The 23,547-nt window shown below is 43.5% G+C and overlaps 1 protein-coding gene and 1 long non-coding RNA gene across 11 annotated transcripts in view; one reads left to right on the plus strand and one right to left on the minus strand.

Annotated features, from left to right (window-relative positions):
• The window catches only part of CMC1 (C-X9-C motif containing 1), a 76,799-nt gene extending 61,454 nt beyond the window's left edge, over positions 1–15,345 (minus strand). For 2 of the 10 annotated variants that reach the window (XM_033405448.1, XM_049715958.1), the window contains exon 1: positions 10,974–10,995. In XM_033405448.1, coding sequence (XP_033261339.1) covers positions 10,974–10,980 — 7 coding nt within the window. In that variant the 5' untranslated portion in view covers positions 10,981–10,995. Of the gene's footprint in view, positions 1–10,929; positions 11,036–11,078; positions 11,406–14,152; positions 14,172–15,173 lie in introns of those variants that run through there. The other 8 variants (XM_049715963.1, XM_049715957.1, XM_012536677.3 and 5 more) reach the window with 8 other exon arrangements.
• Positions 15,346–15,361: 16 nt separating this feature from the next.
• LOC125965612 (uncharacterized) overlaps positions 15,362–23,547 on the plus strand; it is a 28,003-nt gene continuing 19,817 nt past the window's right edge. The window contains exons 1-2 of the long non-coding RNA XR_007479701.1: positions 15,362–15,534; positions 21,472–21,588. This is a non-coding gene — a long non-coding RNA (uncharacterized LOC125965612). The remainder of the gene's footprint in view (positions 15,535–21,471; positions 21,589–23,547) is intronic.

Below are 23,547 nucleotides of genomic sequence, written 5' to 3' on the forward strand. Positions count from 1 at the left end.
AATGGGCAAAATATATGTATCTAACAAAGGACTTGACTCTAGAATATATTAAAAAACTCCTAATTATCAATAACAAAAATAGAAACAACCTAATAAAAAAGAGGCAAAAGGCTATAGTGGACACTTCAAAAAGAAGATACACAAAACTGTAAATATATACGTGAAAAGGTGCTCAAAATCATTAGTCATTAAGAAAATGCAAATGAAACCTATGATGTCATTTCACACCCACCAGAATGACTAAAATGAAAAACAGTAATGACACCAAATGTAAGGAAGAAACATGGAGCAACTGGAACTTTCATACATGCAGGCGGGAGTGTGAGATGATAAACTTCTTTGGAAACCTGCTTGTTAAGTTATAAAGTTAAATATACACCCAGCCTATTTTCCACTCCCTAGGTGTTCATTTACCCAAGATAAACTAAAATATATGTCCAGAAAACAACCTGTACAAATCAGTTTATAGAAGCATTATTCATGATAGCCCCAAACTGGAAACAACCTAAATGTCCACTGAATACTATTTAGCACTACAAAAGGATGAACTACTGGTTTACTCAACTTGGGTGAATCTCAAAAATTATGTTGAGAAAAAGAAGCCAGGCACAAGAGTACATACCACAGGATTCAAGAACATGCAAAACTGGGCTTCCCTGGTGGCGTAGTGGTTGGGAGTCCGCCTGCCGATGCAGGGGACACGGGTTCGTGCCCCGGTCCGGGAGGATCCCACATGCCGTGGAGCGGCTGGGCCCGTGAGCCATGGCCGCTGAGCCTGCACGTCTGGAGCCTGTGCTCCGCAACGGGAGAGGCACAACAGTGAGAGGCCCATGTACCGCAAAATAAATAAATAAAAATTTTAAAAAACACACCAAAAGTTAGTTGCGAAAAAAAAAAAAGAACATGCAAAACTAATCTACAATGATAAAAATCAGAACAGTAGTTATCCATGGGCATTGAGACGGATATTCTCTGAGGGATGTCCTGTTTGGGGTATATGCATTTATCAAAACTCACAATCTGGGCTTCCCTGGTGGCGCAGTGGTTAAGAATCTGCCTGCTAACCCAGGGGACTTGGGTTCGAGCCCTGGTCCGGGAAGATCCCACCTGCCGCGCAGCAACTAAGCCCACGTGCGCAACTACTGAAGCCCGCGTGCCTAGAGCCCGTGCTCCACCACAGCGAGAAGCCTGCGCACCGCAATGAAGAGTAGCCCCACTCACCGCAATTAGAGAAAGCCCTCATGCAGCAATGAAGACCCAAAGCAGCCATAAATAAATTTTAAAAAAAACCTCACAATCTGTAAATTTCACTGTATATATATATATATATATATATATTTTACTTCAATTGACAATATGTTAACATTAAAACATGATACGAATCTATACTCACAGTGGGTGATTTTAACAAGTTAACTATCAGAAATTAAATAATTAAGTAGACAAGAAGTTTTATAACTTTCTCCTTCGAGAGACTATTCATTTTTTATTAGATTTATTTCTATCAGGAAAGGTATCTTTTCATAAATAATATGTAATTATTTATTGCTGGTAGGTAGGTTCAACAAAATTTTTTATATTGCCCTTGTAACCAATACAACCTTACTTAATTCTCATTAATTGTAATACTCTGCCAATAGATTCTCTTCCAATTTCTTTTTTTTTAAATAAATGTATTTATTTATTTTTGGCTGCGTTGGGTCTTCATTGCTGCGCACGGGCTTTATCTAGTTGCGGCAAGCAGGGGCTACTCTTCGTTGTGGTGCGTGGTTTCTAGGCACACAAGCTTCAGCAGTTGTGGCACATAGGCTCAGTAGTTGTGGTGCACGGGCTTAGTTGCTCTGCAGCATGTGGGATCTTCCCGGACCAGGGCTCAAACCTGTTTCCCCTGCATTGGCAGGCGGATTCTTAACCACTGCGCCACCAGGGAAGTCCTCCAATTTCTATATAGACAATCATCAGGAAAGCTCTGTACCTTTTTCAATTCTGTCTATGTCTTTTAGAAGAACAGTGAGTAGTAACCAGCAGCACCTGTCTTGAGTGCTCAAATTCTGCTTAGAATTTTTGAAGTTATCCTCATGTTGAGATCTGCCTGTGACTTTACTCTCCTATCTTTGTGTTGTTTTGGTATCAAAGTCACATTATTTAAACAATACATTAGGGACTTCTTTTTGTATTCTCTGGACCCCTTTGTATAAAAATCAAGATTATTACCAGTCCTTTGAAAGTTTGGTAGAAACCACCTGTGATGGTCAGCTTTATGGGTCAATTTGGTGAGGTGCTAGTCCCCAGGTATTCACACAAACTGTTGCTGGGAGGGTATTTTGCAGATGTGATCAACATCTTTAATCAGTTGACTTTAGGAAGATCATCCTAGAAAATCTGAGTAGGCCTGATTCAATCAGTTGAAAAGCCTTCAGAGCGCACTTGAGATTCTCCTAAAGAATTCCACCTGCAGACCATAGCTTTGGCTCATGACCAAGAGTTCCAGAGCTGCCCTTCCTGACACCCTGCCCTACACATTTCAGACCTGCCCAACAGTCAATCACATAAGCCAATATCCTGCCACGTATATGTGTACATCTGTGTGTGTACCTGGTTTAGTCAGGGTTTGGGAGTATGTATGTGTGTGGGAGATAGACGCAAAGAGAGTTTTAACTACTGATACAATTTTCTAAGGGCTTTCTATTTATTCTTGAGTCAGTTGCAGTTTTTAGTAAGTTTGTATTTCTCAAGGAAACTATCCATTTCATCTAAAATTTCAAAATAATGATATGAAGACGTTCACATGACTTCTTGCTCTTTACTACACCTATAACTGTATCCCAATTTTCACTGCCTATGCCAGGGGGTCAACAAACTTTTTCTGTTAAGGACCAGAGTATAAATACTTCAAGCTTTGTAGGCTACAAACCACCTCAGTCATGTATACTCCTTTTATTTATTTATTTATTTTTAACAACCCTTTGAAAATGTTACTAACCATTCACAGCCTACAGGCCTTACCAGATTCTGCCCAGGGTATAGATTGCTGAACTCTGGCCTACATTATTGATTTATGCCTTCTCCTTTTCCTTAGCTTTGCCAGAGCTGCTATAAGATGAGAAAAAGAACACTAGCATACAGAAGGAACTGCAAGTATGGGTGGAGAGAAAAGGACAGATTGAGAGGGAGGCTCCGGAGGAGTGGTGGGACCTGAGGGGACTAAGGAACCAGGATGAGTCAAGGCGAGCTTCCCAGTTTTCTGGCTCCAAATGAAATGATGTGACCACTCACTGAGACAGGGAGACAAAAGAAACCCCAGGTGGTTCAGGGTAGACAAGCTGAATTTGAAGAGCCTGTGACACATCCTGTGAGTGGAAAGCTGATATCTATTTGGAGGGAAGACAATAAAACTGGGGCAGTCTCCACACACTTCTTTTCTCCTTGTCTACAGTGAAAACCATATTTAGGCATCAGTAATTGACCGTATTATTACTGAACAGATTAGAAGAAATACTGTGATATGCTGATCTACTGTATATAATCAATTTCAGAATGTGATCTCTTCCTTTCACTCATACAGTTTTAATCTATACAACTCACCTATAATGTGTCCTGATGAACCCACTCTTTCTCTACACATCTTGCAGTGGTCTTAGATAAAGCACTAATTTTTTAAATTAGCTCCCTGAATAAAGACATAGCTTTGTGATACTGAACCATTTTTTACATAAGTAAATTATAATACTGATTACCTAAATTTACCTATATTATAAATTCTAGGTTATAATATTCCTCCAGAAACATTTTTTAAATGGCTTGCAAGAACTCCTTCTGATCATTCTTCTAAAACATATGGCAAATAAAATTCTAGAATCATATAAATATTGCTTTAGATTTTCTATACTCTTGGTGTTAAATCAGAAATAACAGACTTGAGAGTTCCCTGGAGGTCCAGTGGTTAGGACTCTGCGCTTCCACTGCAGGGGGCACAGGTTCTATCCCTGATCAAAGAACTAAGATCCTGCATGCCATGCAGCGCCCCCCCCCAAAAAAAAAAGACTTAAAAATATATAATTAATTCTGATACCACTTGGTAGCACACTTATCATTAAATGTCAATTTTTAATTAATTATGATTTTATACATATTTCAAAGTTTCCCTCAACACTACAAATATTATAGATATGGCACTTTTTATTCACAAAATTACAGGGTGATTCCCTCAATGTCAATATGATGCATATGTTATACATTTGCACCAAAGCCTACAAAAAAATCAAATTTTGAGAATTTGCTACTCTATAGTCACATGAATTTATACTGAGATGAAGAATCAGGATAACACCACCAGGGAAAATTTCCAAAGCTCTAACTTCTCAACATTCTATCATCATCTGAAAGTCAATTTTCACCTTTTTCACTAGCTGACATTGTTAGTTCAGACTTTGCTCTGGGGCTCACGTGTTCCTGCAACATGTCATCCTCAATTACAAGGCAAATGACAGCAGCACTTGTCATGAATCCACAAAAATAACAGTGACGCAACTCAGAGCATCACAGAATCTTCCACTGGAAAGAAGTGACACCACCGGAAGGGCAAGGAATGCCTTTTCAACACTGAAAATGTTCTAATTTAATTAATTTAATTGTTATTTAGATAATGCCACTTTTTTTGTCTTTTTTGGAACCTCCTAGCTGCACTTACTTGTTCCCGCAGACATTTCCATGCTACTGTTTACTGGAGGAAAAATAAGAAAAATGTTTGTAGTAAATGTGCAAAACTGTTCTTATTAGCAATGGTTTCTACTTTAAGTCCCTCTTCTATACCAGCTACCAAGAGTCTCCAAATGAAGGGCCCAGGCAGATAGCATTGTGTACAATACAGCAGGACCAGAGCTCTCCACTGGTAGCTTTGCACTGCGTGCTTCACACCAGGAGCCCGGGAGGACTCCGGTCTCAGTGCTCAAAGACACTGATGCCCCAACCAGACTTCCCTGTGTCTGCCAGCTCGGTCATACCCACTTCTACAGCGACAGTGTAATATGAAAAAGGGGTGGGTGGGCAGGGGTATGGAGACTGGGAAAACAAAAACAGGGAAGATCAGTGTCCCTTTCCCACCGTCTTCCCTTCAAGCCACACTTGAATTGACAAAACAAAGAAAATCCATAGCAGGAAAGATTTTCCCCCTAACAGTCCAGCAGCCTCTGGCTATGAAACCTCAAGATGAAGGCCAGGAACACCCTTTAGTCTTCTTAAAGGCCCCTCAGGTTAAGTATCTGGATTCTGTTTTGCACATAAAATGGAGACTCACAGAGAGGATATAACCCAGGCCTCTGATAAAAGGGCAGGCCCCAAATCTTCTTCCACAACCCGACCCCTCACCTGGGGCAGTGGCCTATTTCAGAGGACTTCAGCAAACAAGGTCCCGTGAGCTTCCAAAGTCACGGTGAAGCCTGAAAGAACCCTTGGACAAGAAGATTGTTGGTTTCAGAAGCATCGTTTTGAACAAGCAAAATTCAAAACTTCACATTTCTTGATCAGAAAGTAAAGCTAAATGATTCTGACCATGGAGAAAATTATTTTTAAAAAAAAAAAGCAAAAGGACTGATTTGTCAGTTGGCTGAAAAGTACCTTCACAGAGAATAAACATCAAATATCAGGTCAGTCAGTAACAACAGAATCTTTTTATAAGCTCAAACTTACAAAACCCAGAAAGCACATCAATGAAGCAGATGTGCCTATTTCTGCTCTGCTTCTGGGTCACACACCACGGACTTCCCACAATCATTGTGCTACATTTGTACTCCTCTGTCCTATCAGCTTCCACTGGTAGTAACCACCTCGTTCACACCACATGTGCCCATTTCCCCAAAGCACCTATTTCTTGGACCTCAGATTCTGCAGATTGCTAGGTGTGAAAACTTCCTCTTCCACCCACATTACTTTAACCAAGATGAGGCCAGAAAGGGACAAGACTAAAAGTATACCAAAGCAGGAAATCGACTTATGCAAGAAGACATGCCAATTTTAGAAAAGCACTGCAATCTCCATTGTGGCCGTAATGTCTTAAATGAAAAGGCTTCACATTTACTTTATTTGGTAAAACTTCAAGACTGTCTTTTGCTACAAGCACAATCTCCCATTGATACCTAATAGAAAATCAGCCGTGTTATTACAGGAAACAGAAGGAATAAATGACAGCATGCCTGGGCCTCCCAGCAACACACCCCTGATTTATTTTCCCTCCGGTGTCTGTCTGGAACACAGTGGGCTACTTGCATCCTTACGAATGCTCCTCAATGCCTCTGGCCACACTAGCTCTACCAGTTCTTCCCCTCCACCTTGTAATAGTTCATAAAATTTAATAAAACACATGGACCACTTTGATAACACAGCAAGGGAATTATTTTTATATTGAGACCTTATTTACTTATTTCAAAGATTCAATCCTTGCTTAAATCACTCACATCTTTCTCAGGATAGCCTACAGAGCCAGTCTGAGTTCTGAGTTAAAACCAGTTCCACAATACAACTTTCTTCCTACCACCTTCACCAGACTGCCTCTGGCTAACCTTGGCTGAAATTCAAGTTCACCTTCAGAACAAAAATTTATCAAAATGAGGATATTAAGATAAATAATTAAGATATGTGTACTGTAGAGGCTGAAAGCAAACTCTAAAGGAGTCTCAAAAATATTCTGAACTATGGTAACACTGAAAAAAGTATAAACACTCCCTAGGTAAGCTCTGCTCCTACTCCTCCCGCGGCAATCCCACAAGGCTCCACCTTAAAAATGGTACTTTTTATGCTGTGCTCTCAGTGCTTGCCTACATCTCCAAATCTACTCGGCCCACATTTTCAAGTACCTGTTAGTAATTCCCAAGTCCCACCAGCATCAGAATTTCAACTTAAAATTTCTATAGTTTAGGGCTTCCCTGGTGGCGCAGTGGTTGAGAGTCCACCTGCTGATGCAGGGGACACGGGTTGGTGCCCCAGTCCGGGAAGATTCCACATGCCACAGAGCGGCTGGGCCCGTGAGCCATGGCCGCTGAGCCTGCGCGTTCGGATCCTGTGCTCAGCAACGGGAGAGGCCACAACAGTGAAAGGCCCGCGTATGGCAAAAAAAAAAAAAAAAAAAAAAAAAAAATGTATAGTTTAAATCTTTATTCTGCCACCCCAGTGGTTATATTCTCCTTCTTAGCTTAAAAAAAAAAGCCAGCTTAGATTTATATAGTACACAGAAAAAGCACAATAAATATTTTCAGAAGAAAGGAAAAAGTGGTGGCAGAAGGGATCATTTTACAAACGCCATCACAGGCAGGAGCAGGCGTTATGAACCTGAGGCTTACAAAGCTCAAAGCAATCTTGCATCATCACCCAGCAAATCACTAGTCAAGTCAAACTCAAGCTCAATCTTCTGTCTTTATTTTCCATCTCCTACCTCTTATTTCCTTATCAAAGTTTACTTATTTAACATCACACTCAACTCTTGTTCTACCCAAAGTGCTCCCTGACCCCAGCACCTGAAAGCGAATTCTCCACCCTCTAACCCCACGGTGTTTCATGCACAAATGCTATGGCTCTAATCACACGTGGACTTAGAACACAGCACAGCACACTACCTACGAAATCTTCTCCTGCTAGATCAATGGTTGCTACAGACTGAACTGTGTCCCCACCACCACCATTTTCATGTCGAAGCCCTAAACCCAAAATGACTGTAGCTGGAGAGGTGATTAAAGTTAAATGAGCTCATATGGGTATAGCCCTAATCTGATAGGTGGCCTTGTAAAGAAGGGGAAGAACCAGTAGCCAAATCGGTCTGCACCTTGACTTCGAACTCCCAGCCTCCCAAACTGCGATAAAATAAATGTTCACTGTTTAAGCCACCAAGTCTATGGAATGTTATTATGGCAGCTCAAGCAGACTAAGACAGGGTTTGGTACCAGAAGTTTTTGATTCTGGCTGCATCTAACAACCACACCTGAGAGGGCTTTTAAAAATTGTGATGTCTGGGTCCCACCCTAGACCAGTTAAAACAGAGATGCTGGGGTAACACCCAGGCACTGGTATTTTTAAAAGCTCCCCAAATAATTCCAATATCAGATTCTAGATTAAGAACCACTGCACGGGACTTCCCTGGTAGCACAGTGGTTGGGAATCCACCTGCCAATTCAGGGGACGTGGGTTCGAGCCCTGGTCTGGGAAGATCCCACATGCCACGGAGCAACTAAGCCCATGCACCACAACTACTGAGGCTGCACTCTAGAGCCTGCGAGCCACCACTACTGAGCCCGTGCGCCTAGAGCCCGTGCTCTAGAAGCCACCGCACCGCAACAAAGAGTAGCCCCCGCTCACCACAACTAGCAAAGGCCCGCGCGCAGCAATGAAGACCCAACGCAGCCAAAAATTTTAAAAATAAATAAAATAAATACATTTTTAAAAAGAAAGAAAACAGGCGTATCATGCCAGACACCCAAGGGTTAAGGGGCATAGCCCAAGACCCCTTCCCTCACCTGGCTGTCCAGCCTAAGTGACTGGAAGACATTAAAAAAATTTAAAAAAAACACTGCACGAAACTTAAGTATAATGAGGTCAGAGACCATGTCTCATTAACCTCCATTAACTCCAACTCCTAGCATATAGTAAACATGCAATAAAACTTTAATAAATGACACATGTATTTAAATTTTCTATATTTGATAATCATTATACTAACAAATAGTTGAAAAAATATATTCATTCATTTGATATTCATTCTGTTAAACACTTATCAGGCACCTACTATGTACCAAGCAACATGCTAAGGACTGTTTATACACTGATGTACCTTATTCTGCAGCATAAACATTTAAAACTCTGTCTTTCAATTAATCATATTTAGTTAATTAACAAATCCTTTAATCTGGAAAACCTCCCAGTAACAGTTCTTTAGCAAAATCACAATGCAGGATAGTAAACACCACGTTCTTAAAAATGTTTTCCCTCAATCTCTTTACTTACAAATGTAAAAGTATAATGGGGGCTGGTGGGGGGAGAAGGTTAATTTGGGAATCAAATTTGGGCACATTTTGTGTGGCCCACTTCTATCAAGTCTAAGGTACTTGCGTTTTTGACATCTATACACCTAGACTTTCCTAAAAATATAGCATTAACACCCCTAGAGATAAATAACCATACTAATCAAGTCAATGAAACATGAACTTTCCGTGCTGAGTCAAGAACCCCTTGAGACCAGCTGGAAGTATTTAAAAACATACAAGTTTAAGGCTTGAAGCAGCCTCAACTTCTGATACATCTTACTCTCCCTGCCCCTCATCCTCAAATCTCAGATTATGCCATTCAGAATTCTTAAAGGACCTGAGGTTACTGGCAAAGTCTGAAACAAGTCAGTCCTACTCATTCCCAAATTCAATTCGGTGCTAAATGCGTAACAGTACAGTGCCTCCTGGGGCTGGTGGAGAATGTCTTGCAGTCTAGGTGTAATTAACTGGCCTATCCTTTCTAATCATCCTTTCGCTAATATAAAGGTATGGAACCATATGAAAGACATTTACTGGTCACCACGCAAGGAAATATTCCCATTTTCACATCAGATTTTCCTTCATCTCTCAAGTTATGTGATACATATAGACATACCCCGTCTATAGGTTTCATTCCATTTCTCAAGGAAAAAACTCTAGATTAGAATGAAAGAAACTCCATACCCAGGTTATTTGATATTTTGGTGGTTTTTAAAATTCCAAATATTAAAAAAAAATTTGCAAAACACTGGAGGGTGGTGACCATCAGGGAAAGCATCCTCTGAAATTAATTTTTTTAAAAAATGAACAAGACTTAGATAAGTGTGGGGGTGGGGCAGAAAGGGAAAAATTCCAAAAAGAAGGAACAGCATGTCAAATGGCCTAGATGAAAAACAAAAACAATTTGGCATGTTAGGTATATTTAAACTTTTTTACCACAACCCCGAGACACTTTACACCTGGACGCAGTACACACATCTATGTGTATTTATGTATGTGTGCAAGGGTACCCCTTCCTACCGGACCTGCCTACCTGATCCAAGCTCTCACTACCCAAACTAAGGTTCCTAACACTCACATAAGTTATTTTTAGGATGGAGCTGGTGTCCCTCCCGTGGCGGGGAACACAGGTGCCTCCTGAAGGAGAGAACCTGAAGCATCACACCTGCAACCTTCCCAGCACCGCCCTGGGGCATGGGAGCACTTGGCGGTTTTCCTTCTCGGGGTCCCCTCCCCCTACCCCTGCAGCAGGCCTGGGCTGACAGGCATCACAAAGCCCAGTTCCCTTGCCTCCAAAGCAGGACAAGCCCTGCAGCACACCCTTACTCAGCCTCCTCCCCTCCTGCTCCTGTTCCCCTCCCTCCCTGGCAGGTTTTTCCTAAGAACACTCCATGAATAAATGATCTGCACATAAGACACCCAAGTGGTGCCCAAGTGCCCGAATCTCGTTCCTCAATACCGTGCCCAAGTAAAGGAACCACAGCTTGTCTGAGAAATGAGTAATTCTATGGCTGGGCCAGGGGAGGCCCTACAGAAGCCAGAGATATCTTGTGTGAGAAAAAAAAAAGGAAATGCTCAAAAAATGATGGGAGCACATCCCAAGGACCCAGAAGGTTTGAACGAACTCTCACTGGCCAAATCTGAGAAAACGTGAGTACCAAAATAATTACACATGGTAACAAATGATGAACCATGGAGAAGATAGAAATTCATGAGTCCACACCAGTAACAAATCTGTAAGTTTCTTGTCTACAGCAAAATGTCAACAACCATCTAATAAACGTGGAGAGAGCACTGGAGGTAGAAAACCATCATTCTGTAACCATCATAGGAAAGACTGAATCAGGCAAAAATCAATGGAGGCTCAATTACTTATTAATTACAAGAGAGGAAAAAACATAGCAAAGAAATGGGACAAGACCTTGGCCGGGTGGTCAAAATTACAACCACCCATGAGGGACGGACCTCCCATGCCTCCAGGTGTGATGCCCCAATGCAGATGGTTCAGCTGAGATCTCGCTTGCGCTCTGAATAAAAGTCAGATCAACACACAATGAAGGAAAGTTCTACCTGTCACTCTTGCACTTGCAGTGTCTTCCTGTTATTCTTGGATAAAATTCAAACTCCACCAATGGGTTTAGGAGACATTGCATGATCACAGTCCAAACCCCACAGGGCCTCCAAAAACATCCCTCTTTGACTTCAATGCTTCTCTCTTTCCTGTGCTCTCTGCTAATGCCAGCGTTTTTAAATTTCAGAGAACAGAGGACTTCCCTGGCAGTCCAGTGGTTAAGAATCCGCCTTCCAATGCAGGGGACTTGGGTTAGATCCCTGGTCAGGCAACTAAGCTCGTGGGCCACAACTACTGAGCCCATGTGCTCTAGAGCCTGCTCGCCGCAATGAAAGATCCCGCATGCCGCAACGAAGATCCCACGTGCCGAAATAAATAAATTTCAGAGAACAGTTTCAGGTTGTTAATCTAATGAGACAAAAGCAATATATTTTCTAGTGTAAACATGATTTGAGCTTAGCAATACATAAAACGTGGGAAGTCAGATTTTTAGCTCTCAACTTGAATATAATTTGTGTGTAACCAGATACTGTGAAAACACAGAAGCAATAAAATAAAAAATTTTCTAATCAACTACATTATAGTATTTTTCCATATTAATCACACAATGCTCAGAAAAAGAAAAAAAAAAGATTCTCCCAACCGTTTAGATGTCTAACTTGAAAAGCAGAATCTTCCAGTGACTGAGTGTGCTGGTATACCTAAAGCTCATCTACCTCCATCTCCTTGGGAACCACTAAAAGAACCCATGCAACCTAAGTATTCCAAGAGCCGCCATAATGCCATCCTCCCAAGATACACACATCTTACTCACGGATTCCCCTTATTCTTCCCCACGTTCTTCCCCTTATTAGACTTCTGGAAGAAAACACCCATGAAGGGAGACACACGCACACACTTAGGGAAATTCTCTCCTGCTGCCCCCACTGTGAATCCACCCTAATAGACGGGGCAGGGAAACTTCCTACCCTGCTCAAAGAGGAAAAGGTAGAAGAAAAACAGAGGAGAAGGGAATCTCTTCCAGTTGTTAGAAAAAGTAAGAAATCAAACTTCTCAGGCCCAGGTTCCTGTGAGTTGTCATCTGGGAATATAATCATGTCAGATGATTTCTCTGGACTCTGGAAGCAGCAAAGGCTTAACTGGGTGTCCTTTCAGGACAGCACTGGGCTGGACTTCCCATGACTGGGCTATTTTACAACTCGTTAGGGGCAGAGGTTAAATTCTAGAACTTTACCCAACAGAGATAGAAATAATATCTGACCAGTGGGAAAGATAATGCCCAAAATGACAGTTTATGGTCCTATTTAAATTAACCAGCTTTTATCTAAGCCAACAATCTATGACATATTCTAGCATCTACCTTCTCAATGCTTTCTGGAGTGTTTTTTACATTTTACTGGTTCCCTTACTAATTACTGAGTTGAAGAAAATCTTCAACACATATTCACTTTGTATTAGCATAAGTAATCATTCTACCTTTCTGGAAATTCTGCTTCAACAAGCACCACTTGTAACACCCTTTCTATAGGTGATCAATAAACAACCTCTAAAATTTCAATCACCTAAGCTTGACTGGAGTTTTAAAATAAATACAATACTTGCAGAAAGAGTTATAAATTGGTAAAGTTATAACTTGGAATAAGACTAACTGCTTAAGTCCTTTTATAGGAGAATGAACTATACTGTATATTTCTTGAATCATTACTATGTGATCAAAGGTCCTGTTTACAGCTACAGATGTAGGGAGAACTTCCCCAGGAGCAGGGAGATTAGGCTGATAAGAAAACAAAGCTGAAGATCAAGTCAATAAACCTGGGAGATTTCAGAGCTGTGTTTCTCCTCTGCATGTTAGAACTGCCCATGGACTATTTTAAACCGCCAGAGGCTTGGGCAAAGTAATTCTGAACATCTGCAAGTGCAAACAGCAACTAGTATTTTTTTTAAATTTCTCTCTCCCTCACACTTTCCCTGGGTGTTTTGGACTCTCCTCCAGCTTTTCCTCTTTGCACTCAAATAGTAAGAGAAAATAGGGAACGTAATTATGGCTGATAAGCTTCCAAAGAGTGCTGGTATTGCCTCTACATTCACAGAAGGAAAATTGCTTAAATAAAACTACATATAAGTATGCAACCTGCATTTCATTGTTGGGTTCAGAATTTCTTGAGAAAAATGGACAGTTTGTTAAAATGGCAGTTAGTTAAAAGCCGCTGCCAAATGAAAATCAAACTTGTATGAAGATTTTTTAAAACCTAACATAAACCAATGAGAAAACAGATTTTGCTATATAAGCTTCATTTGACATATCTACTCATCTCAGAAACATACCACTGTGTACTGTAAGAAGCAAGAGGAATATCAAAATATGAACCTATGTTTCAACCTATGAACTAAACAAAAATTAAGTTTAAAAAGAAAAAAGCTGACTTCAATACATTTGTATCCTGATATTTAAACAAAGAAATATTTAAAAAATCGTCCTACTTGCTGAGTCCACTTTCTTACTTTCCATTCCAGTTTTGTTTCCATGTCTGCTTTCATCTGAATTTCCAATGAGCATCATGTTGTTAGACTGGACCATCACCAGCCACCCAGCTGAAGTCAAGAGCCTAGGAATTACTCTTCATGCCTCCCTTTCGCTCACCACTCTTATTCTATTCAACAGCAAGTCCTGTCAATTTCTCCTCCAAAACATCTTCCGAAGCTTTGTCTTTCTTTCCATGTCTTCCTAATACCAGCCCAGGCCAATACATACCAACATATCTGGCCTGGACTGCTGCTACCATCTTAACCTTCCTCTCAGGGCCCCTCTACAATGCTACCACTGCTATCAGGGTAGTAAAGGCATAAAGTATCATATTATGTCACTGCCCTCTTTAAAACCTTCCACACGTTTTTGATAACAACAGGAAAAGTCCAAATGCTTTCTTATCACCGCTCAAGCCCTGCAGCATCCAGGTTCTGCCTACCTTCCCAGCATCTTTCCTGACAGATCTCCTCCACACTCTGGCCCTCACTGCAATCAAATCATTTAAGCACTTGCACCTTGGAGCGCCTTAGCATACTGGTTCCTTACCTCTTTACAGGACTGCTTTCTCTGGTCCTTCAGATGCCAATTCACATGACACTTCCTCCTAGTGCTCTTCACTGACACTTCCACCTAAAGTGGTCCTCGCTTTACCATCTACCTCTGTCACCGCTTATTTTCTTCACGTTTACCACAATCTGTAAAAGTGTGTAACGGGGAGAGAGGGGTGCTGCCTTCTTTCTTCCACTACTAGAACACAAGATCTAGACAGAGCAGGGACTTTCTGTCCTATACACTAGTTTCCTAGGGCCTAGAACATGACACGACACACAGTGGGGTGGCAACAAGTATCTGTTTACTCCATAAGGACTCAAACGGCGGCACGGCCGGCAGCACGGCCTGCAGCCCGGGCTGGACGTGGGATTCTGAGTCCCACCCGGACTCGGCTCCCCCAGCCACAAGACTTGTCAGCTACACGTCTATTTCCTTGTCCCTGAGTCACCAAAGGGGCTGTTTCACTTCTTGCTCTCCAAAGGTCGGAAGCCATTCCTCCTCCCACCGCCTTGAGTTTTCACATCCATAAAACGAAGGGAATGTCCTAAAGCCAATCAGCACTCCCCCCAGACCCGCAACTCTGCGAGCATCCTTCGCGCCGGATACCGCAGGGGACCTCTGAGGACGGCGTCGGAGGCGGGCACTGACGCCGCGCAGCACCAGGAGGGCGCGCCGAAGTCAAGGGGACGGGACCGGGAGTCCGGGGACACTTTCCAGAGAAACGGGCCCTCGTCCTGACCGGTGTGTTCAAGTCGGACCACAGATATTTAAAGGAGCCTGTGCCCCAAACTGTGCAAAGAGCATGATGACAAGGAAGCAGGCGCTAGAGGGGAAACGTCTGCAAGCCACAGTCGGACCACCATCCCCGAACCCTCCCGCCGAGGGCCGGCGGGCCGGGCGCCGGGGACGCGGGAGGGCGTGGCGGCCACTGCGCCGCGCCACCTCCAGCCCGCCCCCTGCCCCACGCCCGCCGCACGCCCCCGAGGATCCGTAACCCCCTCCTCCCGCCCCGTACCTGTGGGGTCGAGGGCCATGTCCGCGCGCGGGAGGTGGCAGCCGCGTGTCCGCCCGCACAGGTGGGGCGGGGCTGGGCCCCACGTGAGATGCGGTGGGCGGCACGCGGGATCAGGAGGAGGAGCGCGGGGCCCTACGCAAAACTGGGCGGCCCCTACCCCTCTGATTTCCTGGTCGCGACTTCCGCCGCCCACTGCGCCTGCGCACTCCTAACCCCGCGCTCAACCCCGTGACCCGAGTGAGAGAGGACTTGTTGGAGGGAAGGGCCGGGGAGGGCGCGTCGCTGCGCGCCCGGGGTCGGGGGGCCGCCTGGACCGCGCAGGCGCGCTGGGGACCAAAGGGAGTGCCTGCTGGCCCATCCTGTAAGTAGCGTGCCCGGGGGATGCGCGTCCCGGGGCGAGTCGGTTCAAGTCCAAGCCTCTCCCTGCACTCCCGCCTTCGAACCAAAGGAAACAGACTGCTCCTTTGTTTTTTCTTCGTTAACGTTCATTCATTCATAAGTGTCTATTTCATGCCTGCTAGGTTCCAGCCACGGTTCTGAATACTAGAGGGAAATAACTGGATAAAAATAAGGTCCTTAAGTCCCGAGGCGCACAGTGTTGGCGGGGAACCCGGGTATGGGCAGCACGCTGCTAAATGCGGCGAGCGGCACTTAAAGGTGGTGCAGCATCCTTGCACTGTGTGTAGCATCCTGATTCCGCGCCCCCCCCCATCGGAAGCCTGTGCCACCCCTGGAGGTTACAATTAGGAAGTGGGCGTTAGGGGTACCTCTGTCTCGTGAAATGATACCCTCAGGGCGCACAGACCGACTTGGGTGATGCTACAAATCCCCACTCTGGCAATTAAAGCTGCATGTTTGTGAGAAAAAAATGAAGGAAGGTGATAGCCATCGTCCTCAAGAACCCCAACTGTCCCCTTCTCAGTAGAAGAAACTCTGAGTAGCAATGATGCTCATACCCACTCACCAACCAGCCTTCAGAAAGGCTCCCTTGTCGTATCTAGGTGTAGCTAGCTCCAGCCCCCGAAGGGTGAGGTGAAGGGTGAGGTGCGGATGGGGACAGATGCGGATGGGGACAGATGGGACAGATGTTAGAAAAACAAGGAGCAGCTGCTTCCCTGTGAGGGATTTAAAGCTTTCAAAACGATCCCCTCCCCACCTACATGCAGGCCCTTCTCCCCTGCTGCTGCTTCCGCCTGGTCAGTTGGCAGAGAAGCTGACGAGGTGGAGCAGGGCTGGGAAAGTGGGTCTCTGCTCAGCAGGTCTTCCGTTTAAGGGCCTATTTGGGCATAACGGCCCTTATTACAGCTGTAGAATGAGGTGCCAAGCTGGAGAATTAATGTTTCACTCAGCCAGGCAGGAAACTGGGTATGTTTATAAATGTGTTTAGAAGCACACCAAATTCATTCTGGAGGTGAAGAATTTAATGTAGAAAGTAACTCTTTTTGAGGAGATGAGGTGAGGTATAAAAACACAAGTCAGACACACTTAAGTAGTTAAACAAAATCTTCCTTATACAAACGGGTGTCATGGTAAAGGCGGATCCTTGGAAAGCATCAGAGACCTAAATGCCTCCACCTGAATCCTGCTTCATGACCCGTTAGCTTTCTAGGTTGGCTAAGTCCCAACGCTTCTCTTGACTTTAGTTTCTAATTTGCAAGGTTGTTGTGAGAAATAAATGTAATACCATTAACACTCTTTCAGTCATTCAAGGACCACTTCCACAGTTTTTGCCATCACTGAGTATCACTTGAACCATTATTATTTAATGTTTTTTTATTTAAATCAACTCATTTAAAAAAAGAAAAAACCTAAATGAATACTCTCTACTTTAGCCTTATCCTAAGCAAGAATATCTGTAAAATCATGGGTGGTGTGTGCCCCATAAATCAGTGTATGGTCAGGCCACTCAGAATGGCTGTTCTCTTGCTCTCTGTACATCCCCTGCCCAGCCAGTGCCTGCCTCACCTACACCCTACTCATATGACTGACCTTCCTATGTACTTGCCCCAGGCCCCAGGTCCTGCCCACTGTCTGCCATACACGGTGGGATGTTGGTCCAGTACCTTGCTTCAGACACGTAAGCTCTCTCATCCATTAAACCATTGATGTCTCTGTTGCCGACTCCAGGCAGACTCCTTTCTTGGGTCTTGAAGCTCTTCCTGCAACAGACTGCTAGACCATCACACTAGGAGCACTGGCAAAAACAGCACATCACTGCCTGGTACACAATAGCGCATTCCTCTCCTCCCTCATATGAAACTAGGTCGTGTGGGGGCAGTCTTTACAATCTGCATGGGAAAGAGAAGTCATTTTCTTTTAAGTTAAATCATAAAAAGGCAATTGGCAATTCAAAACAGAAGAAATTTCCTAAGGGATCACACTATGAATAGACAATTTGGGGGTGCTTACTGCCATAGGAGCAGAAGAGGGAGGAGGGTCCGTAGCCCTGGGAATGAGCAGCAATTGTTATCCAGCCACAATCCTGGGATTCAGGCATTGAGACCCTAACGGCCCCACAGTTGCTGTCACAGAAGATTGAGTGCCAGGACGGTTAGAAAAGACGTCAAAGATAAGGAGAAATTAAGGTTGGCCTTGAAAGATGGGTGGCAAGGGTAGGCAGAGAAGAAGGCTTGCCATGCTAGAAGAATGACCAGAAGTGTCTGGGGTTCGAGCTGTTCTTGAAGGGGCGTGGAAAAGGAGGGAGGGAAGAGAGAGAAGGACACAGGAGCAGGAGCGCAGGGGGAGCTCAAGGCTGCGCTGCGGCTCAGGGGTGGGCGACGCCCGAAACCATATTGATGAACATGGGGAAGCGAGGATGGTTATAAATAAGACTGAAAATATTAGAAAACCCAGATTCCCAAAGCCTTAAACATTAGGTTGCAGAGGATTTGAATGTGTCGTTATAAGCAGCTGAACGCTAACAAGTAGAAAAATGGCATTGTAGTCAAAGTGATGTTTTTCAAAGATTTTTCTGTAGGACAGATTTCAGGGGTGCGGAGAGAGCTAGGAGTTGAGCAGAACAGTAAGGAGCCTATTGCAGTCGTTGAGGCAGAATCAGATGATAACCTGAACTGAGGTGTGTGAAATGTACAAAGAAAGGGTGAGTGTGAGAGTAATTGCAAAGGGAGAATCTATACTTCCTAATTGTACTTAGTAGAAAAGGAGTCGAGAAGGATTTCCAGGTGATTCCATTCCTTGACAAATGTGTACAGACCAATGAGAAAGTCATGGTGATTTATTCCTGAGGGTCAATCTGCCCTTGACCCTCATTACTGGGGAGCAATACTGAGACCAAGGGGAAGTCAGGGAGAAGATGCAGGACACAAGGGAGCGAGGACAGCAGCTGAACCATGGCAGAGCATGTGAGGTGTGTAGACTAAACGTCTGTGTACGTGCATATATTTATGTATACATATATATTTATTTTTTAGTCTAATAGCCAAGGAATGTGCAAGTACAAACAAATATCTTGTTTATCAAGTCAATTCTGACTGGATCTAGCATTCCTTTTTTTTTTTTTTTTTTCCCCTGGTACGCGGGCCTCTCACTGTTGTGGCCTCTCCCGTTGCGGACCACAGGCTCCAGACGCGCAGGCTCAGCGGCCATGGCTCACGGGCCCAGCCGCTCCGTGGCATGTGGGGTCTTCCCGGACCTGGGCACGAACCCGCATCCCCTGCATCGGCAGGCGGACTCTCAACCACTGCGCCACCAGGGAAGCCCTAGCATTCCTTTTTGCTCTAAGTTGAAATCCAGTTATTGTTTTGAAATTGAAATGGTTAGTCAGCCCTGGCTTGCTTCTAACTCCGCCTAGCTTCTGAATCAAAGACGATACCTTTTTGTGTGTGTGATTTTTTTTAATTGAAGTACAGTTGATTTACAACATTGTTTTAATTTCTGCTATACAGCAAAGTGATTCAGTTATACATTCTCTTTTAATATTCTTCTCCATTATGGTTTATCATAGGATACTGAATACAGTTCTCTGTGCTATCAGTAGGACCTTGTTGTTTATCCATTCCATATATAGTAGCATACATCTGCTAACCCCAAACTCCTACTCCATCCCTCCCCCAACACACTCCCCCTTGGCAACCACCAGTCTGTTCTCTATGTCTGTGATTCTGTTTCTGTTTTGCACGTAGGTTCATTTGTGTCATATTTTAGATCTTACATATAAGTGGTATCATACGGTATTTGTCTTTCTCTTTCTGACTTACTTCACTTAGTATGACAATCTCTAGTTTCATCTATGTTGCTGCAAATGGCATTATTTCCTTTTTTATGGCTGAGTGGTATTCCATTGTATATATGTACCACATCTTCTTTATCCATTAATCTGTTGATGGACATTTAGGTTGTTTCCATGAAAGACCATACTTTTTAATCCACCTATAGCTCTGCTCTGCCCGATCTTTGAGCCATTGAGAATTAAATTTGGAAGAATATTAGAAGCCCTGTTCCTACCAGTAGACAGACTTTGGAACTACTTCTTGGTTAGAGGATCTCTATCTGAGGGTCGCTGGTGGCCCTGTCTGCTTTCTGAGCTGTGATTTAGCTCCCAGAACACCACAGCCTGTGCCCTCTCCGATTTGAATGGCCTGAAGTCCAGGTTGGTACTTGTACTATTCACTAGGGCTGCCATTACAAAGTACCACAGGCTGGGTGGCTTAAACAACAGACATTTATATTCTTACAATTGGAGGCTAGAAGCCCAAGATCAAGGTGCTGGCAGGGTTGGCTTCTGCTGAGGCCTCTCTTCCTGGCTGTAGATGCTATCTTCTCCCTGTGTCTTCACATGGTCTTCCCTCAATCTATGTCTATGTCCAAATTTCCTTTTCTCATCAGGAGACCAGTCGTATTGGATTAGGGCCCACCCTAATGAACTTCCTTTAAATTAATTACCTCTTGAAAGACCATATCTCCAAATAAAGTCACATTCTGAGGTACTGGGACTCAGGAATTCAACATATTAATTTGGTGGGGATACAATTCAGCCCATAACAGCTCTTCCCTGAATCCCAAATTACTTGGCTGGAGCCCTGACAACCTGCCTAGTGTTAGCCTCTCCCCAGAGGAATATACTTTGTCCCTGTTTCGCTGGTGGTTAAATAGGACCCCTTTCACTCAGGATCAGCCCTCTGAGCCACTTCAGAGCTCCTGTCCGCCCCTCATTGCCCATATCCAACTGATCACAACTTCCACTCAACCTTTATTTCTTCTACAACCACACTGTCATCACTCTTAGTCCAAGATCACATTTGCAGAGATGATGACAACAGCTTTCTACCTCGCTTTCTGTCCTCAGGCCTTTCCTCCACCCACCCATCCATCCTCTCTAATCCATTTCACCCTCAAAGTCAAATATGATCATAAAACTTGTCATATCAAATCCTTCAGTGGTTCCCTGTGCAAATAAAACCATTTCCTTTAACGAGCTCACAAAACTCTTTATAAACTAGTCCCAGCTACTATATCATTCTTTCATAATCATTCCTGTACTCTGCAATTTCTGCTATATAAACTTATTTGCAATTGTTTATTAAAGTATCTGTGAGACTATTCTGTGAACTATCCCAGGAAAATGGGTCAGATTCTGTGTTGAACATAAACATTTGAAACATTGCAGAAAGAGTATGTAGTGGAAGGAGAGGGCCTTTGGAACTAAACAGAGCTGAATTCTAATTCCATTTCCCCTTCTTTTTAACTTTTTTTATTGAGATATAACTTATATACAGAAAAGGGCACAAATATTTGTGCAGCTGAGTTTTTAACATATGTCCATACTTTTGAACCACCATCCATGTCAAGATATAAAACATTTCTCATCATCTAGAAGGTTCCCTGATACCCCATCATATCCAAACCCCACCCCACAAAAGTAACTACTCTCTTGACTTCTATGAGGATTTATTAGTTTTGCCTGCTTTTGAACTTTAATAAATGTAATAATACAGTGTGCAGTCTTTCATATCTGGCTCTTGTTCAACTTGAAAGCTAAGAGACTCATTCACATGTTGAATGGACCTACCCATCTCCTCTCGTACGTCTAATTTCCATTTGATAAGTCATTCTCCACCTGAGCCTCAGTTTTCTCAATAAGACTATCCCTGCATGACTGATGTGAGCGTTAGATGACCTATATCAAATCTTACTGATGCTTTCTGCCACAAAGCAGGCTGTTCCTGAATTCTAGCTATTGTTACTGTGATGAGTATCTTTTACTTTTAGAAAATGGATCTTTTGAACTATTATTGCACTATATTCAGTTTTTTTGTTTTTGTTCTTGTTTTTTTAACAGAGTAGTTCAGAGCTACTTTGCCTTCAGGACTGAAATCTAGGTAACAACATGTTTAAATCAAGATTATGTGAAGCACCCTTCAAAGGAGATTTAACAGTGTGCCCTATCACTTATCAGGTGAGAAAAGAAAAGTGTGAAAAAATCACCTCTCACCTCTGCAGAAGGCTTTCTGTGTTTTATGTTTTATTTTTACTGTGTATCGTTTTTGGGGTGGCCTCCTATGAGAGAGACCACAATTTTCTCTGGGGTCAGAGACTCTTATAATAATAAAGATCATGATAATATACAACATGACTTACACTGGATATCTCTTACGTTGGTCTCCTGCAGATGCTATGATCTTTGGAAACTTTTTTACAGGAGCTGACAAACTTGACAAACAACAGTAGTGCTTTTTGTTGTACACTGAGTCTGAAATATCAGTGACATCCTAGTTAGCTGCACTGAAAACATCTCAAGGTTCTTTTGCTTATTTAGAGGGAATAAGCAGTGAGAACTTTAGTGACATACACCAACTAGCTCTGCATTGTTAACCTGACAAGGACAAACTTGCTGAATTCATTATCTATTTCTCCTCCAAACTGGAGAACCTACTATGTACCATGCACCATGCTAGTCCTGGGGAAACAAAGAGAAGTAAGATGAAGTCCCTACCCTCAAGGAACTCAGAGTCTAGAGGGAGAGAGACAAACACATCAACAAATAATTACAGCCCAACATGAGAGAAGGTGATGTGGTAGCCTGGAGGAGGGAGAAATTAATTTGAATACCAAGGACTTTATATAAATGCTTATACTTGAATACCAGTGTCCTCATGTCCTGACATGACACCTCTCTTTAAGGTGCCTGACCTTAAATAAGTCAATGAAGCTTTGCCTCAGGACATATTAGATACGGGTCTAATTACATCAGTTTATTTCCTGAGGATGAAATTGTAAGATGCAAAATGTAGAAGCCATTAAGAGACAAGTTTTCTATCATGTAAAGAAAAGGTGATGCCTCTTTTCAGCCAAAGAGATACAGACATTTGAGACTGAGAAAATCCAGATGAACTGGAACCTCTGGTTATTTTCACTGAGGTTCAGCTCTATTCCTGCCTTTCTGTGTCTTCACTCTTCTTTGAGCCACAAAGACTTGTGTATGGGACATGTCTGGTACACCCTCTCAGCCCCAGCTCTTGCTGTGGCCACCAGCGCTTTGTAGGTTTCAACCATCGTCAGGTGCAACCTGGCGGCACCTCGTGTGTCTCACTCGCTCCTCTGACACCTTGGAGTGGAGCATCCACAGGCTCTCTCAGCTGTCATACACACAACGACTTGCAGAGGGAGTTAGTGCCCAGGGGCCCACCTTGATCAAGGTGGGTGGGATCCAGTGGATAAATATGTCCTGCATTCTATTCCCTGGGCACACAGTTCTGAAGCACACTTTATACGACACCTCGAAGGCCCCGTGGTATCCAGCCCCAGTGACCTGTAACATGGGTCCACGTTATTATCCTTCCCTCCTCCCCTGATTCATTCTTCCCTCTCACTCCTGCTCCTGGGATTGTACTCCAAGACAATCCACTTGTACATGATCTAGGCTACAAAAGCACTTGCTGATTGCTTACCACTTTTCGTTTAAGCTAATTCAAATTGGTTGTCCTAATAAATACAAACACCTGCAATGGTTCCCTCACTGCCCACAGAATAAGATCATAAAGCAGCAGAACTGAATGGGAACCCGTGGAAATCCGACCCAGAATTTACATTCTTTTTTTTTTTTTTGCGTCGCGGGCCTCTCACTGCTGTGGCCTCTCCCGTTGCGGAGCACAGGCTCCGGACGCGCAGGCCCAGCGGCCACGGCTCAGGGGCCCAGCTGCTCCGCGGCACGCGGGATCCTCCCATACCAGGGCACGAACCCGTGTTCCCTGCATCGGCAGGCGGACTCCCAACCACTGCGCCACCAGGGAAGCCCCAGAGTTTACATTCTTGACTTCTCTGCTGCCGTGTGAATGTCTGTCACCCTTTCCGCAACCATCAAATTCTAACTATGCAAAATGCCATTGGAAATACATAAAAATCCAGGCACAAAAGA

This window comes from Orcinus orca, chromosome 10 (genome assembly GCF_937001465.1).
Source record: "Orcinus orca chromosome 10, mOrcOrc1.1, whole genome shotgun sequence".
Classification (NCBI taxonomy): domain Eukaryota; kingdom Metazoa; phylum Chordata; class Mammalia; order Artiodactyla; family Delphinidae; genus Orcinus; species Orcinus orca.